The sequence below is a fragment of the Primulina eburnea genome, chromosome 14 (assembly GCF_022965805.1).
Source record: "Primulina eburnea isolate SZY01 chromosome 14, ASM2296580v1, whole genome shotgun sequence".
NCBI classification, from domain to species: domain Eukaryota; kingdom Viridiplantae; phylum Streptophyta; class Magnoliopsida; order Lamiales; family Gesneriaceae; genus Primulina; species Primulina eburnea.
The window spans coordinates 25550973-25569847 of NC_133114.1; the positions used below are offsets into that span (position 1 = coordinate 25550973).

General features: G+C 33.0%; 1 protein-coding gene and 1 long non-coding RNA gene across 2 annotated transcripts; one reads left to right on the plus strand and one right to left on the minus strand.

Annotated features, from left to right (window-relative positions):
- Positions 1-6223: 6223 nt before the first annotated feature.
- LOC140811855 (germin-like protein 5-1) lies at positions 6224-7288 on the minus strand. The gene is made up of 2 exons (XM_073169966.1): positions 7016-7288; positions 6224-6918 (listed from the first exon to the last, which is right to left on the minus strand). The coding sequence occupies exons 1-2, from the start codon at positions 7137-7139 to the stop codon at positions 6365-6367; spliced, it is 678 nt and encodes a 225-aa protein (XP_073026067.1). The 5' UTR covers positions 7140-7288; the 3' UTR covers positions 6224-6364.
- A 2140-nt stretch (positions 7289-9428) lies between these two features.
- On the plus strand, positions 9429-9826 carry LOC140812323 (uncharacterized). Its single transcript, XR_012113643.1, has 2 exons — positions 9429-9551; positions 9637-9826. It is a non-coding gene; the product is annotated as an uncharacterized lncRNA (long non-coding RNA).
- The last annotated feature ends 9049 nt before the right edge of the window (positions 9827-18875 follow it).

The window sequence follows — 18875 nt, forward strand, 5'->3', positions numbered from 1 at the left end:
GAGCAACGTCAGTTTTGGGCTGGTGATGAAGATCGTTGTTCTTAATTCTGATTTATGTTTTATTTTCTGCTGCATCTGTTCAGACAATGTAATTTTATGGTTTTACATTTCCGCTGTAAAACATTTGTCATTGAGTTGTAACAGACAATGATTATTATGAATAAAAGACGGGTTTCTGAAATTCTGTACTTCTGAGGCTTGTTGTTTTCGAATGAATATTTGAGAGCAACACAGGTATCAACCAACCCCGTCCCGGGGCGTGACATTAAGATAGTCAGGTAAAGAACCATATTGGCGTGTCCTATTTTGTATCTCTCGGCGTTTTTAATGATGTTTGTGACAAAGCTGACAACTCGCAAAACTTGAAGTCGGTCAAACGATAAACATGACATTATTTTAGCGAAAACTAGAGGCACATTTTGCATGCAAAATTAGAAGAATATAGTAAAATCGATATTATTTTTGTTGGAGGAAGGGATGAGTGAGCTACAAACAAAGAAAATACACATAAACTCGATATCATATCACGAATCAATTTTATAAGATGGATCTTAAATTCGAACCGACACATTAAAATTATTATTTTTATGTTAAAAACATTACTTTCCATTTTAGATGTAGATTGAATTAACTCATCTTATGTAAAGCTCGAGATTATTAGTTTTCATTGAAGTACGACTCGGAGGATATGAGAATGCATGTCATAAGATGAAAGTACAAAATATTTCATGTGTGAGAGGCCGCACCCGCGCTTAGAACAAGAGTGCACCCGCGGTCATAAATTATGGAATTTTGAATGTGCTGCCGAAGCCACACCGCACATGCGGTGCTAGGAGACACCGCACCCGCGGTGCATGGACAGTAAGTTGGCCAAAATTTCCGTAGCATCACCGCACCCGCGGTGTAGAAGGACTGCACCCGCGGTCTTGCAGGGACCGCGCCCGCGGTCGTCACTTTTGAAAAATAAAAATCATGCCGAAGCATGAGCGCACCCGCGGTCTAGACATGAGCGCACCTGCGGTGCTGCATGCGAGAAGTCCACCCCTTCTTCTTAACGTGACACATGGCATGGTATATATATGGAATGGTGCTGATTCGTGTTTTCTTCACTTCCAGCACAGAGAACCGAGACTTTCTCTAAGAATCCTCAAGTTTTCTTCAAGGTTTGAGGTAAGATATCTCAAGATTTAGCTACCCGAATTTAGTTCCGATATCGGTTTTGAACTCCTTGCATCACAGGCTAGAAAAGGGTGTAAGTTTCCTTCAATTACAACATGTTTTGATTCATATGTGTTGGGAGAATTGGGATTTGAGTTAAGAAATATGTTCTTATGATTATAAGGATTGTAGATTTGAAACCGGAACGAAGAAATGATATCGAACTCAATTGTTATAAGTTTTAGCATATATTGACATGAGATTATGCAGATTTTGAGATCTTGACATAGATATTATGATGATTATAAGTTGAGAATTGTACAATGTTGATATATGTTGAATTGGGTTAAACGGTATCGAAGAATTATGTCGTTATGCCGTCGATTTATACCGAGATTGATTAAGAATTGTATAAGACTTGTTGTGAGTTGTTTGATGATATGGTATCTATCAACCATTGTCATTTCAGATTTGGAGTGACAGAGGTTGTACCCCGACTTCGAGACTTCGACTTATTTCACAACAAGAAAGGTATAAGCCATGTTTTGTTTGGGGAAGATACAACTCAAATCAGATATTATTTGAGTTTCCCAACCAAAATCACATACTAGATTTATTGTTTATCTTGAATTATGATTGTGATTTGTTTATAGAATTTGTATTCAAATCTTTGAATTGATTATGCATTGTTTACAGACTGTTATGCATTACATTTAAGATAGGGAGTCTTGACAGAAACAGTCAAACTTCTAGATGTTCGGTGATATCACAGCTTAGGAGAAGATTCGTCTCCTATTGTAGATGTGGATACAGATCAGGCCGAAGTCTAGGAATAAGACGTACCGTCACCCCGATTGGGAGGGTAGGTGATAGATCGTCTTATTCACACCGGGATCCCTAGAGTTCTAGTCGAGTCGAGTCCAGACATGGTTTGATTCGCATTGCATTGCATGTTTATATGGATGACATTCATTATAGCATGTTTCATGTTTAGTTTGATTATATGCATGTATACATGTTTATACTGGGATTTGTTCTCACCGGAGTTTCCGGCTGTTGTTATGTCTGTATGTGTGCATAACAACAGGTGGGGCAGGATCTGGGTCAAGACAGAGACGAGATTGATATAGCGTGGAGACTACGGGCGCAGCAGAGGACTAGTGGTTTTTAGTAGACTTGGACTATTTGTATTTGCTCTTTTGTATTAAACACTAGTTGGATGAATGTACTAGAACAAGATATGTTTGTATGTTGTAATATAAATAAGACTTGTGCTTGTATACATACATTAGAAGTAATGTTGTAAAGCAAAAAATTTGACACACTTTTTATATTAATGATCTATTTAATCCCAAAGAAAAGATTTAGAGCCCGGGTCCGCACATCTTATGTGTCATTCCCCGAGCCCGTGCCTGCGTAAGTCGTAACGCACAATAAGCTCCTATAGCAACTACTTCATATTCGTTCTCGCTTAACGAAAATGATTAACCCAAGTTACTATAGAAGTCCATTGTAGCGCGTTATAAACTCATTTTAAATCTTTAATTTTTATCATGTGCAACAAGAGGTATCACAATCACCCCTCCATTAGAACGCGACGTCCTCGTCGTTGCCTAACCCCTCGATCCACCAGTGCCGAGAATCTAGAGGTGTCTCCTACATGTTCAAGAGATGACTCTCGTCATATAGCACTTTGTCCCGCAGGTTCAAGAGGTGGCTCCCATACACGTAACACTTTGCTCCACATATCACTTATTTCCATGTAGACCTAAAACGAGTTGTAACAACCAGTAGAATTATGGTCATTAACCTCATTGGAGGACAATGATGACCATTAAAATCGAGCCATTTAATCAGCATTTTGACCACCTTTGTAAACGATAGAATTATGGTCATTTAACCACATTGAAGGACAAATGGCGTTCAGAAATCACATCACAAATCACTCCAAGTTGATGTCAATTTCCAAACCAATACTTGTCCAAATTCGAAGCCTTGAAGCAGCCAAATTCGAAGCCTTGCAGCAGCTGTTTTCGAAGCAATAATCGAACAGCCTTCCTTCTCGAAGTCTAAATCAAAATTCGGTTCCAACTTGAGTAACCTTCCTTCTCGCAGTCCTAATATTTATACACTGTAAGTGGACTTATATATGTGTTTTAAAATAATAATGTTTCTGCTTTTGAAAACTCGATCGTACACTACATGTTTCATGTCTTTTGATTTCATATATGTTCGTTCTGCATGATTCCTCTATTATTCCATGGAATTTTGAAAATTCATTGTTATGATTCAAATTAAAAGTGGTAAGTAAATTTTCGAAACATGATAAAATAAGATAAGACCTTGATGCGGTGGGTTAAAATAACTGATATATGGCCTTGTCTCTTAGAGGAATAACAATTAAGGACCGATCAATACATCATGAATAACAGTGCCTTGTTTTGATATGTTTTGATGTCTTGTTTCGACTTTTGTTTGTCTCATGTCTTGATTCATGTTGCGATATGTTCTGCGACATTTCACCTTTGAACCCATATTATATGTATATTTCGATATTTTGGCGTACGGTCGGCTCTCACATGCTGAGCGTTTCTCCAAACACCCACCCCCTTATTTCTCTACTCTGATAAGAATGAAAAGGAACTCGAAGAGGAAAAAAATACATAATCTTGGAAGGATGAAAAAGGAGACATTCAGAAGTGCCACTATTATTTGATTTTGTAGTCCCTGTGATAATAAGTTTTAGCTTCTACTGTATTTGGTTATGATTTGTACTTTGAGACGTAAGAACAAATTTCGTCATGAAATAATATATTGATTTTTGGTTAAATTTTGTACTATGAGCTTTTTATTTTTGAATTTTATTCGAAAACAACGCATGCCGCACTCTCAGATTCAAGACGTGACATTATGAATAATTATATATATAAGATCGTTTTATAAAAGAAATACTCAAAAAAATTAAATTATAACAAAAATATAGTAGCCATAAAAAAACAACACAAATAATTTATCGAGATTCGAATATTAAATAATTTTATATTCTCCTTTCTGCAGCCATAGCAGTGCCAGCTAGAGAATCCTATGCCTGCCAAATGACTTTAATGGGTGAGAGCACAAGTACTGGATAAACATTCGACATTGGTCCTCGTATAAAAATATATACTTATATTATAATATATTAATTAGTTATTTAAAAATATTTATTTTTTTGAAGGAAAAAGACTTTTATAGTTAAAATATATCGAATTGACGCATGAACTTCAACTAAAATAAATCCTGCTGAGTCCATACAGGGAGAAGCGGGTATGATATGTTTGTTTACCATTTCTTTGGTCATGTAATAAAATGCTTCTTCTCGTGCTCAACTTGGATTTGCATTGTCTATGAGATATTTGTTTATACAGTATATTTATATATAGATTCCTTATTTATTTTTTTAAAATTTGTTAGTTGTTTCACATCGGTTGGATAATATATTTATGAGTTATATATATGGACTTAGATATCGTTCTTCTTTGAGCTAGCTTTTAGGGTTGCGTTAGTTACAATTTCCAATCTTAACATGGTATCAGAGCTCAGGTTTCACCGTTATGTGTTGCACTAACTATAATTGGACAACTCGTTCTGCTCATAATTAGATCATTTGTAAACTTCACGTTCCAAATATTCATTCCTGGACGTGAGGGGGTCGGTTGGATAATATACATAAGAGTTGTATATATATGAACTTGGATAATCATCCTTCCTTGTGCTAACTTTTAGGATTGAGTGAAGTTCAAATTTCATTTGGGATTGAGTTAAGTTCAAACTCCAATCTTAACAAAATTTAAATAATCAAATTAGATACATTATATAAAGAATGAAATTTATATCTCATGAATTTTTTTTATATATTACACAATTCTTATATTATATATATATGATCCAATCATGAGACATCAACAAAAGCTAGCATGTCTTCGTCCTTTTGCAGTATAATTGCTTTATATACAAGTAACTTTTTTATCCTTAACTTTTATAATTCAAATATTATCAATGCATTTCCACTTTGTCAACTAATTTGCCAATAAATCAGTGTTAGCTAACATGTTCCCACTTTTAAATAAAAATGCACCATTGTCTCCCCTTGAATTGCGTCACTCACTCAGCTAGTTTTTTCTCAATTAAAAACATATAAACAAACATGCATAGTTGAACTTTACTATTTAAACAATAGTTCATATAGTTCGAGAATATGTTCGAAGATTTCAAGTCAAACTCGAGCCAAAAAATTAAGAAAAATTTGAGCTTCGAATCGAACTCGAACTCGAATATATTGAATTTGAACCAAAGTCGAACTTTAAATTTTTACTAATTTTTGATTTGATTTAATTCATTCATTCATCTACACAACCCTGTCTATATATAGATGTTAGACATCAGCGCACGTACATACGAAGTACTATCCTTAAATTGTCATTATTTTCCACGATTATTCCACAATTTTTTTTTAAAAAAATAAAAAATAAAAGCTACACGGAGTTATAATTGTTCAATATAAGCATAACGAAAACTGTTTTTTTTTTTTTCCATTTTATAAACCATTAATATTAATTTTTTTTAATAAAAAAAATAATAAAATCAGAATGTACTCGCGAAAAATAAATTTTAGACGTGACCGACGTAAATTGAAGTATCAGACTATTTAATTTCTATTTTTTGTATTTATTTTAATTTATATTAAAAAATATAAGTGTGTGATATTTAAATCTTATAAAAAATTGTAAATTCTTAGGATGCAATGTTCAAGTTATCACATTGATTTTGGCTTCTTCTTTTCTTTTCTTTTCTGTTACTTTAAAAAAAGTACTACTTCAAATAAATTAGAGTAGGTGTGACGATCTCATAAATCTTTATCTCTGAGACGAGACAACTCTACCGATATTCAGAATAAAAAGTAATACTCTTAGTATAAAAAATAATATTTTTTCATGGATGATCCAAATAATAGATCAATCTCACAAAATACAACTCGTGAGACCGTCTCACACAAATTTTTGCTAATAAATTAAAACACTTTAAATAACTTCTAGAAATTCAAACTTCATTGTACACCTTTATTGAACATGCCAAGTGAAATAAAATTCTTACATCTTAACATTTTTCTTCTTAATATTATTTTTGTTTTCAATCAACTAATTGCGCAAAAAGATTTAATTAATCTCTAATTAATTAATTTAATCATTTCTTGGGCCAATCTGGATTTGATCTTCTTAATCTCCTTCGTCCCCACCTGGAACGTCTTAGTCAGAACATTATCCGGCACCGGCGGAGACGCGGCAAACAGCGTGGCGGCGATGGACTGAGTGCCTGGGAGCTGGCTGTTGAACGCCGCGATCGCCGCCGCAGCAACCTTGCGATTGTTCTTCTGGAAGTGAACCAGGCCTCTGGGGAAGACAAAGACCTCCCCTTTCTTGATGGTCTTGGAGATGAGGACATTGGCGGTGGTGATGAAGCCCACATCGATTTCACCTTCGAGAACGAACACGATCTCGGTGGCACGTGGGTGCGTGTGAGGCGGATTGAGGCCGCCGGGGGCGTAGTCGACGCGTGAGAGTGACACGCCGAGTGTGTTGAGGCCCGGAATCATCAGCACATTGGCGGCGTTGACCAGCGAACCCACGGAGTTGTTGACGACTCCGGGATTAGCCAAACCGGCGAAGAAGAAGTCCTCCGCCGTCACGTCTGACTTACAGGCAAATCCGTTCAATTTTACATCTGTCAGAATTTCCTTTTCGTCAATAAACACACAAATCCCACACCAATATATTGAAGAGAATTCTAGCTGAAATCTAACACGATTTAAACTAAGTACCAGAAGTGAGATCAGCAACACAAATATCTTGAAGCAAATCCGGATCAGCAGAAACTTTTCTGGTTACCATGAGTACGGCCATGATTACAAGCATCCCTCTGCACATAACAGCAGAAGCAGCCATAGCTAGCTTTGTAAAAAGTAAGCCAGGAGAAAGAAAAGAATTGGGAAGAAATTGAATGGATGGATTTTTATTTTATTTTTCTGAATTAAAGAATAAATAATATAGAAGAATCGAGGTTTGAAGATGAAGTGGCGTGAACATAATTCGTAAACTCAAAGTAACTTAAAAAGATTAGATTTTACCATAGAATTTGAACTTTAATTAATTAATTAACATAACCGGCACCTTACGCTGATCCCACACCATTTACATCGGGACTATTTTATTCAAATATGAAATCTTTGTGGGAAATATATGTTTCGACAAATGTTATGATTTATAATTAATAATTAAAATTAATAAGTACGAATATCTTATAAATAATTAAATATAAATAAACTAAATCGATTATACATTGTATAATTAGAAAAAAAAAATATTACAAATTTTGAAAATATAAAATCATCGTTAGACTGTCTCATGGGTTAATTTTATGAGGTATGTCTCCTATTCAATTTAACCCACAAAAAATAGTAATATTTTTGACTCAATATATTGATCGGACCGATCCGTGAGATCGTCTCACAAAAGAGTCGTTGCTTTTTTGAAAAACTTCCTTAAATATAACGTTTGTTGTTGAATTTTTTTGTTGTTACATATATCACATATCAAAATTTTAGAACTCTATGATAATGTTGAGTGCAATAATTGTCCTTACTTGGTAGAGCGATCGAATTGTGGTGCTTGAGCTGCTGTGCGGTTTAAAAGATTTGAGTTGCACCATTACCACCTATAACTTTTGGTAAAGCGCTTGTCTTTTGGTATCAGAGCTAAGGTCATCTGTTCGATTCTCATTTATTGCAAGAAGTGCAATTATTGGGAGGGAGATTGTTGGGTGCAATGATTGTCCCAGCTTGGTAGAACGATCGAACTGTGGTGCTTGGGCTGCTTTGCGGTTTAAAATATTTGAGTTGCACCATTAACACCAGCGATATTTTTGGTAAAGCGACAAACGCTCGATTCTACGGATACGTAACTCTAGATGCAACGAGATACAATTGATCCTGACTGAAAATGGGATTCTTTGAAAGAAATTCCACGTGAGACAATAATTGACCTCGACTTTTGTTGATTTTCATTTATATGATACAATCAATTGATATTATCTTCGTTGGAGTTTAAATATTTCCATGTCAGATATGACAAAAATAATAATTGATATTTAGGTGTAGTTTTATTTAATAAGTAAATGTTTATTTATATTCTAGCCAAATAATATTATACAAATAGACAATTAGCATACCATGAAGTCGTCAAGTACATAAAAACTAAGCCATCTAGGCATAAATTCCAAAAACTCACAGCCCAGCTATACCCACTACACAACCCTTGTTAGCCTCCAAGGACTGTGTGTCACCTTGTATCCCCTCAACAATAAGTGCCTCGAACCGTAACAACTGCCCGGACGACATTGACGGCATCGTTCTCTAATGCCATTGTAGTCAAAGTGATGTTCAAACCCCTTCAAACATCAATTAATTCCGCCAGATATGGAGAAAACATACCGGCGCATCTCGACAGACAACCCCAACTCGGAAGTATTCATTTGACGACGATACTACAGCAGTCGTAATGGAGCACGATGAGAAATTGTTGGCTAAGAAAAGCTCCCCACAGATGAAAATTATTGATGATTATATATGATCACTAACATTTTACATCCTGCATATGATTGGATTATCAAGCAATCTTGATTGAGTTCGAGTTGAGTTCGAGCACAGTCATCCTGAGTCAAACTCGGACTTTGATGTCTTGGGCTCCTGTTATTAAATTCGAGAAATTTGTTTGTTGTTTTTATAATATTCATTAAATTCTTGTTTAGAACTAATTTTATTCTATCCTCAGTTGTATAAAGTAGCATTAATTAAATTAAAAATTTTAAAGTGTTTTTTTTTTTTAAGTTAGGTGAAAAATCTCCAATCAAAACATTTCTTTGGGTTCACTTATTACCCACAAAATTGTGGTACTATGTCATAAAAAATGTGGTACACTTCATGTGAAAATGTGGTATACTTCATGTGGAAACGTGGTACTAAAAATATACCCATGGACTGAACACAAAAAAATATCGACGGCGGAGGATTGAAAATGGCTGTTTCTGTGAGAGCTGATTTCCTCTTGATTGTCCGGCCATGTCGTCGCTGGAAATGGCTGTTTCAGGCCGTTTATAAGCTGTACTCACACCCTAGGAAAATTTCGAGGCAAGTCCAGCCATTTACCAGCTCGTTCCTTGAGTTTTCCGGCGCGATTTCAGCATCTCTGCTGCGCGACCACCACGAGCTGCCACTGTTCCGATCAGCTGGTTTTAGCTTCGACTTTGGGACATTTTCGAGCTCGATTTCCATCTTTTCTCGAGTTACACAGGCTGCCCGAGTGAGGATTTTAGACAGCTTCGATTGAATTCTTTTCGTTGATTTTATCGCAACGTTATTGATTAATATTCAGATTATTGTTGTAGGTATGGTGACAGTGTATCAAGAATTGATATTGATAGCATGTGTTCAACACTTGAAGATAAAAGATATCATACTATTGAACCCTCATATTTGAAGTAAATTAGTGAGGTTGCAATTGATTATATCTTTTGCAAATTATGATTGATTTGTATTATTTAGACCATGATTTAGCTATTGGATCTTGCGTACAAAGGAGATGGTCGTGAAAATATGAAAATAGTACGAGGTAATTCATAAAAACAAAGTCTATATTTTATGTCTTATAAAATATTTTAAAATAATCGACAATGATCATTTGTGATCATATTCAGTATGTCCATGATTTCTTAACGCAATTCACTATCCATAATACTCGATCAAAACAAAGTCAACTGGACCTAATTATCAAGATGGACTTAAGAATTGAAAGGTTGTTCTGATATCGGAAATAGATCGAATAGAAATAGGGCAAGCTATTTATTACATAAATCTTGAGCCATATATTTATTTTTAAACGTGTATTGTTGTTCATTGTTGCTCGGCTCTGATAGTTATCTCAGGTTCATGGTGTGGCTGATAGGCTTTTTATTGATACATTTGAGAATGTAGATACGATTGAGAATTCTCGAATGCAGCCATTCGAGGTGAACGCTAAAATTGTGTCATTCAGTTCTGTTCAGTTTGTGTCATTCTATAGGACCATTGACAGTTGTATGGAGGTCGAGACATGAGTGTTTTTTTAGCATAAGAGATGACATACCTCACATGCTTAAATCAATGCAGTTTAGCTGCATGAGCGTGACGATGTGGCACCTTTGCGTTAGCTCGAGCATTATTTATGTTGTTATCGTATCGTTTATTGACTCATGTGTATTTGAGCTTAGTTACATATATTGCACATTGCCTTCATAAATACGTTTATGCATAATTTATGTGTATCGTTGTTGTTGTTTAACTGATTTATATTGGATTCTGACCCTTTTTCTCAAGGGTTTGTCATGGCGGCTTTGTGGCGCCATGGCAGGCCATTCATAAAATTGGTGTCTGGTTCTTTCAATACGTCACTATAACTGATAAATATTTCATTGTATTTTAATTAAATGGATTAAAGTAACAAGGCCTCACAGACACGCTGAACAAATAGTACAAATTAAATCAATATCTATGATTAATGTTAAAAATTTGTATCCTAGTAAATGAACATTCTTCTTCTTATTAGTATTAATTACTTTAAAAAAAAAAAAAGGAAAGTAGCAAATGATTTAGTATGATACAGAACACCTGTTCGAGGCCCGACCTGTAAAAATGCCTACCTCGGCTTCGAGCCCATAAAGTACTATACTACAATATAAATAATCCAAAGAGAAGAGTATGATAAATGGGCCAAACAAGATGATTTTAAAACTTCAATAAAACTTTATTATTTTTTTTAAAAATAAAAATAAAAGAATATATGGATCGGGTCGTATAGAAATAGCAGGTTTAAAAAACCCAAATTCAACTATAATTACATATATTCATCAACGATTTTCATTGAATTTAATGTCTCAAGTTCCGTATACACTACCAATCCACCAAACGCTCGGCTTTTTCAGACCAAATATCGAGCGCATTTAACAAAAAATACTCAATCCCGTCGTGTTGGGGATGCGAAAAAACGACTAGGATATATGTTATGCGTCGGAATGTAAAGATAGTTGGAAGCGAAAAAGATGTAATTCCATTATTAAGATATTTTTTATTTCTGAACTGATAAAAAAAAGGGGGGAGTCTGGGGAAAAAAAAGATCACATTTGAAAAGAAGTTGGAAAAACAAAATAGAACATGGGTCGTCATCAATTAATGTATGTGCATTTAATTTATCGGTAAAATAAGACTCGCGGAGAAATATTTGCCCCTGTGATTTGCTCAATCCACTCATTTCATCCTAAAATATCCAAACATCCCATACAGCTTTATCGTACCTACCAAATTTGTTGACTTTCGCCTTTCATCCAGCTTTATCACACCAACTTCATTTGTCCAATTGGTCCCCTCCTAGTTCAAAATTAGTATTATTGTTATTATGACAAAAACTTGTGTGAAACGGTCTCACGAATCTTGTTTTGTGAGACAGATCTCTAATTTGGGTCATCCATGAAAAAGTATTATTTTTTATACTAAAAGTGTTAAGAATTGAACTTGGACCCAACTCAACCCCAAAAGCTAGCTCAAGGGGGGAGGGTTGTCCAAGCCCATATATACAACTCTCAAGTTTATTATCCAATCAATGTGGGACATTTATCACACCCCTCTCACGCCCAGGAATGAGCATCTGGAGCGTGGAGTTTACAAATGACCCAATTATGGGCAGAACGAGTGACCTAATTATAGGCAGTCCAAACACATAACGGTGGAACCCGGGCTCTGATACCATGTAAAGATTGGAACTTGGACCTAACTCAACCCCAAAAGCTAGCTCAAGGGAGGAGGGTTGTCCAAGCCCATATATACAACTCCCAAGTTTATTATCCAACCAATGTGGGACATTTAACAAAGAGTATTACTTTTTATTGTGAATATCGGTAGGGTTGGCCCGTCTCATATATAAAAATTCATGAGACCGTCTCACAAGATACCTACTCATTATTATTTCACATCCCAATTCAAAGTTATTAGTAATATCGTCATCGTCAATAATTTTTATCTTTTAAACTATACAACAATCAAGCTGCATTTGCTGATTGCTTATTTTACACATGAATTTTCGAAGATATTATTTTTCATTCAAGATAAATTAAATTTGAGCTTAAAAAATATATTAAAACTAAAAGATTAACGACGAACAATAATTGTTATTTAATAATGGAACTACCCAATTAATTTGTATCATATCACAAGGCTATGGAAAGAGATATAGCACACATATTTATCAAGGAATAATTGTTGGTGGCACCACATGATCTAACCGTATATCTTCATAATACAACACATCACTTCAAATGCCACAATCATAATTAAATTTACACATTCTTTGAATTGATAAATCTATCATCAAGAATCTCTCAAATCAAATAAATCACACACACACATATATAATTTTTAAATGGGAAACTTGGATTTTTATAATGAAATTTACACATTCATTGAATTGACGTGATGTTATAGGAAAACGTCGGCAATATCCATCACTATATCAGTGTTTTCTAGTGTTCTAAAAACAGCACTTAAGCGCTTGAAGCTCGACAAAAATGCCCAACTTCGGAGAAAAGCGGAAAAAACGGTTAAATTGTAGTTTGATCGAATTAAGCGGTTAATTAAGTGTGTTTAATCACAATTAATCGCATCTATTTATTTTTAAGTTTTTTTATTTTGAAAGTATGTCTTTTTATTTTAAAATAATAAATTAGGTTTATAATTTAGATGTTTATTTTTAAACTATGATTAGCATATAAGATAATGATTTGAAAAATATTTAACATTTAATGTGGTCAAATTGCAAAAATAAATAAAGATTATAATTTTTATATTTTTATACTTTTATAAATATAAGAATTAATGCATCAAACTTAAATTTATCATATTCATTTATTATTTTATCTATTTATTGGTTTGAGATAATTACAATTACACTAAAGATAAAAAACGTTTTTTCACGGTTAAACATGTGCTAATCTCGCTTAAGCTCGAAAAGCTTGGAGCTCGACATCCGCGCTTCGGGGCGCTTCACACTGTCATGCCCCGAGCCCGGGCCCGCGCCTGCGTGACTGCATAATGAGCCCCTATAGCAACTATTTCGTATTCGTCTTCGCTTTACAAAAATGATTAACCCAAGTTGCTATAGAAGTCCATTGTAAACCATTATAAACTCATTTTTAATATGTGAGACATCACACACGCTTTTTATAACCTTGGTATTTTCCGATGTTATGTCAGCAATTTTATGAAAAATGAAAAAAAAAAATTGCAAATTAGTGTATTAAAACCATAAATTAACCGAAAACATGACCAAAAATATAATTTTAGTTTCACTCGTGCTTGTCGAAATTCATAATATAAGGTTTTCAAACTTTGAAAAGTTCAACTTTGTGTGAACAAATATATTCTATAAGATTAAATGGCATTGGAGATTGAAAGCGACTAATGATGATATCCCAAGATAGAAAAAGGTGTATGTGGTTCTGTTTTCTGTTCTGTCAATAATTTGTTCATTGGCAGCTGACATCCAATATTCACTCTGCATTGCATATAATATAATTAATGTAAAGTTATAATTGGAATAATATAAGATTGGCCAAAATAAAGCTAGCTGGTACAATTCCTCTTAATTTAATCAAACATTTCATTTGATTTATGGCTCTATTATTGAGAAATAATGATGCCCATGAGTTGATATTCCTCCCAATTCAGTTGGAATTATGTGAAGTTTCCGGATTGATTTGACAATAGTTAGTATGAGTATTAGTTTAAGCATTGAATTTAGCTAGTGGGCTTAATTCTTGTTAGGAAAAGAACAAATCAAAATATAACTTAAGGTTACTTTGATTAATCATGCAACTGTTTTCATTATTTGTATGGTCATATCATTCTCTATCAGAATATATATATATATATATATATATATATATATATATATATATATATATATATATATATATATATATATATTTTTTTATGAGTATGTCTCTTGTGAGAGGTCGGTCTCGAAATTTATATCTGTGAGAAAGGTAGATCAGATCCATATTTATGATGAAAAATAATATTTTAGCATAAAAAGTAATAATTTTTCATAGGACGAGATTTATATCACAAAATTGATCTGTGAGATTGTCTAACAAAAGTTTTTGTGATGTTTTATATGCAAAATAAATTATGGAAACAAATTAATACATGTATGAACAATGAGAAATATTAATCTACTAATTAATAAGTTTATTTAGGAAATTCAAGTTAAATCATTTTCTTTGATGTACAAATGAGAAAGCGAAAATAGTTGATTGCGCATTTCCTGAGGGGTTTCAATGAATTAGGCAGACAGGAGGACTTCAGGCTCACTTTTACTTCGCCTAATTTTTTATTTTTTTTAGCTTAATTCAATTGACATAATACTAGTTTGCTTTAGATTTGAGTTTAATTCATTTATGTTTGTTTACATCTAATTTAATGATTAGTAGACGGTCGAAATTATGGTAATTTGATCGTATTATTGAATATTTGTGATGGATTTGTATATCTCTAATGGCAATAATAGACTTCTCTCTTCTTCTTTTTTAGACTCGTTGTAATTTCTTTATACATGAGAAGATTGTTTTGGACTTTTGGTGGATTATGATTGTACTGATTTTACTTCTAACATCGGAGTTTTCCACCTCAAATAATTTAAAAAAAAAGAATTTTTTTTAAAAATTAAACCTGGATAATAGAGCTTAATAAAAATAATGATGATGATTTGATATATTCCAATAACAATAACAATAACTAGTTGCATATTTAAGTACATATTTTATGAAAATGGGTTTAGTCAAGGAGTAAGTTATTTGTGAGACGGTTTCATGGATCTTTACTCGTAAGACACATCAACTATGTTCATACTTACGATAAAAAGTAATACTTTTTCATGGTTGATACGATAGAATATTTGTCTCACAAAATTGACCTATGAAACCGTCTCACATAATTTTTTTAAAAATAATTTTAATTCAACATTATAATGTTATTATATTTTATTTGCCACTATAAATGGTATCAAATTCTTTTGGGTGTGAACCCAAAACAAGGACTGCCCCGTCCCGTCTGAGATGCATAAGCAGGAAAGGATGGGTTCGATATTTTTTTTAAAATATTATTTTATGTCGCGACTTGTAGATTTAGGATTTTGAAATTGAAAAGGAATTGCATTATTATTTTTCAAATATGTACATAAATAGAAATAGTATATGGAATTTCGGTATTTTTCCTACCCCTAAATGTAATGTCGCTTCGTGTAAAAATCACCAAGCTCGAAAAATCCGTAATCCAAAAAATCAATCGTCTAATTTTCTTGACGAAAATTTATAGAACTTAATTTTGTCATCCAAGCGATCTTTAAAATCAATAAATTTATTGACATTAGTGTTTTTAAGAAAAAATTGTTAACTTATATGTGAATGAATTATTTGTCGTCAAGATGATTGGCCAGAAAGTTGGATTTAAATCATTTGATATTTTTAATTATTCACTTAATCACATGCCCGATTCGATAAAGTGTTTAATGAAGCATTGGGAACGTTAAATTGAATAGAAATGTACCATTGACTCGCACATTTTTTTCTTTTGTGTGTATATATAATTTTTATTTATGATTTGCATTCGATGCAGTTTTGAAAATTGGGATTAACTCAATATGTTGATTTTGAGTGTGCAAAATTTTATGTAATATGTAATATTTGTCCTCTTTTTCGAAGAAGTGTTTTTTTTTAATCCCTCGAGGTGAACGAAGAAGTATTGTGTCACATTGATTGTTCATGCTGGTAGAACAATCAAAATGTGGTGTCTGAGCTGCTATATGGTTTAAAATATTTGAATTACACTGTTATCGGCAACTCTAACTTTTGATAAAATGACAAATATTAGAACAAAAGTTTCAGGTATTTTGGTCAATTCAGATAAATTAAACCTAAAAGGTAGATTTTTTTAGTAATATCTGGAGTTCAATTGAATTATTTGTAGAATTCGAGTCAAATATCATATGAGTCGCAAATATATATATATATATATATATATATATATATATATATTTTACGACTCATATGATATTTGACTCGAATTCTACAAATAATTAAAATTATAAATTATTATATTATCCATCGTATATTGATTTATTATCTCACGAACAAAACATAAAAAAATTATTTGACAGGGAACAGACGGGCAGATGATGCTTTCACTCTATTCACTCACTATCATGATTATTAGTATTTTCATTTACATACACAAATAATGCATGTTTAGAATAAAAAGTAGACATTTTAATTAACCAATCAAAAAATTAGGAAATAACACGTGAAATAATCTTCTGCGATATGAAAATGATTGCAATTTATTTAATCGTAAATATTTGCATCCAAAATAATTTCAATTTAAATGTAATATTTTTACAACTTTAAAAAATTGGATAAATAAAAATTGCACAAAGTTTTTAGATTAAATAATTGGAACAGTGTAGAGCCAAAACGAAATCCCACCTCAGTGTAATTAAAGCCAAAAGGTTACAAAGACAGTAAATTATCACGGCAAAAACTTGTGTGAGACGGTCTCACGGGTCGTATTTGTGAGACGGATCTCTTATTTGGATTATCCATGAAAAGTATTACTTTTTATGCTAAGAGTATTACTTTTTACTGTGAATATGGGTAGGGTTGACCCGTCTCACGATTAAGATCCGTGAGACGGTCTCACATGAGACTCACTCAATTATCACATGGCTTGCAACCTGAATAAAGATCCCACTCACCTTTCGTATGACCATGAAAAGTAGCTTTCTTCATTTATAATTCCCATATTTCTTTTCTTACATATTTAATTATTAATATTAACTAAAGAAATTTCAAAATAAATTCAATGAAAGTATATTATTTTGAAATGAATTTGGAATTATTACTTAAAATGACAGAGACATTTGATTGCAAATTTTCAGGATCGGAGGATTGGTAAGAAGAAGAGTTGAATAAATAATCACACTAGTTTGTCTGAACTTCGATTGGGTTAATAATTTTGAATTTTGTAATTATCGCTAAGTCAATGTCAGTTGGTTAATCATATAAGTTATGTGCGGAAGGAAGACAAACTGACATATTGAACACTAAAAAATGGCTAAGTAAGAAAAACAGTTAGATTATCAAGAATATACCGTATGAAATGTAAATAAAACAAAGATATTTCTACATGTTCGGATAATTCAATAACTCTTATGCCACCCCTTCTTTCTTTTGGGAAGGATGTTCACTAGAAGGCAAAAACTTGTGTGAGACGATCTCACGGCTCATATTTGTGAGATGGAGCTTTTATTTGGGTCACACATGAAAAAATATTACTTTTTATGCTGAGAGTATTACTTTTTATTATGAATATGGGTAGGGTTGACCCGTCTCACAGATTATGATCCGTGAGACGGTCTCATATGAGACTTACTCTCACTAGAAAACTTTGGAAATTCCAAATTTTGTAACAACTCGATTCAGTAAGACTTTATTACTGACTAATTGAAACTCCTAATTCAACTTATTTACTTAAAGTACACTAAACAATACACTAACGGTCAGTTTACAAGTATTTTAAAATGAAAGATATTAATCACAAATTGATTCTTAATGATCTGACATAATACTTAAGTGTGTGATAAGAACTCTTGAAATCAGTTGTGCTATTGAAAGCTTGGATATTTGAACTTATACAATGATTTCAGAGAACCTAACTGATTTACAAGTTCCTCTATTTATAGACTTGGATCTAACGGGCAGTAAACTAAAAAACTATATCCGTTCCAAATAGGATGACCATTAATCCCGTTTTTCACGTCACTGTCTCTTCTGACAATTCGTACACTGTAGGTAGTGCTCGCGGATTTCTGAAAATTTAGAAACTGTTTGTACGAAAGACTTTATCCAATAATTCAGCTTTATAACTTTAAGTAGCCCAACTGGTTCTTCAGAGAATGTTTTTTAATTTAGCTCAATTATCTTTCAGTCCAATTGGTCTTCAGCTATCAGTTTGGTAGACTTAGATATCGGTTAAGTTTCAAAAATCTTACAAAATTTATGTTTAGCTCATATTCAGTTTAACTCATATCAATTCAGCTTATTATCATTTTGACTCATTTTGTTAAATCATAAAAACTTAATTGATCAAACACAAATGATTCATATCCATTGTCTAAAATTAACTAAACAAGTGTGACAATTTACATCTATTTAGAAGTCTAGAAATTTTCACACATTATATGATGCTTTTAAATATATATATTCAACTTGTGAGGGTAGGAGAAAGTTTTGGTAAGGATAGTGAGTAATATTTTATGGTACTACGGCGAAGAATATTGCATGTCGTGTCCGTGATCCATATCGATTTAAGGTACAACATGCTTTTCATAATCGTAACGTAAATTTCATAACATAATAACACTGCGATTTTTCACCTTTCAACGGTTTACTGACGTCAGTCCCTAAGTTTTGATCCTCTAAGGGGGCGAGGCCATAAAACAGTTTTATCCCACTGTTAAGGGCCATATGTTGGAATTCCACCCATT

Excerpts from the sequence above, each read along its gene's own strand:
- LOC140811855 (XM_073169966.1), bottom strand. The coding sequence starts at position 7,139 with ATGGCTGCTTCTGCTGTTATGTGCAGAGGGATGCTTGTAATCATGGCC. Across the intron at positions 6,919-7,015 it reads TGTTGCTGATCTCACTTCTG|ATGTAAAATTGAACGGATTT; the intron begins GTACTTAGTTTA and ends AAATTCTGACAG.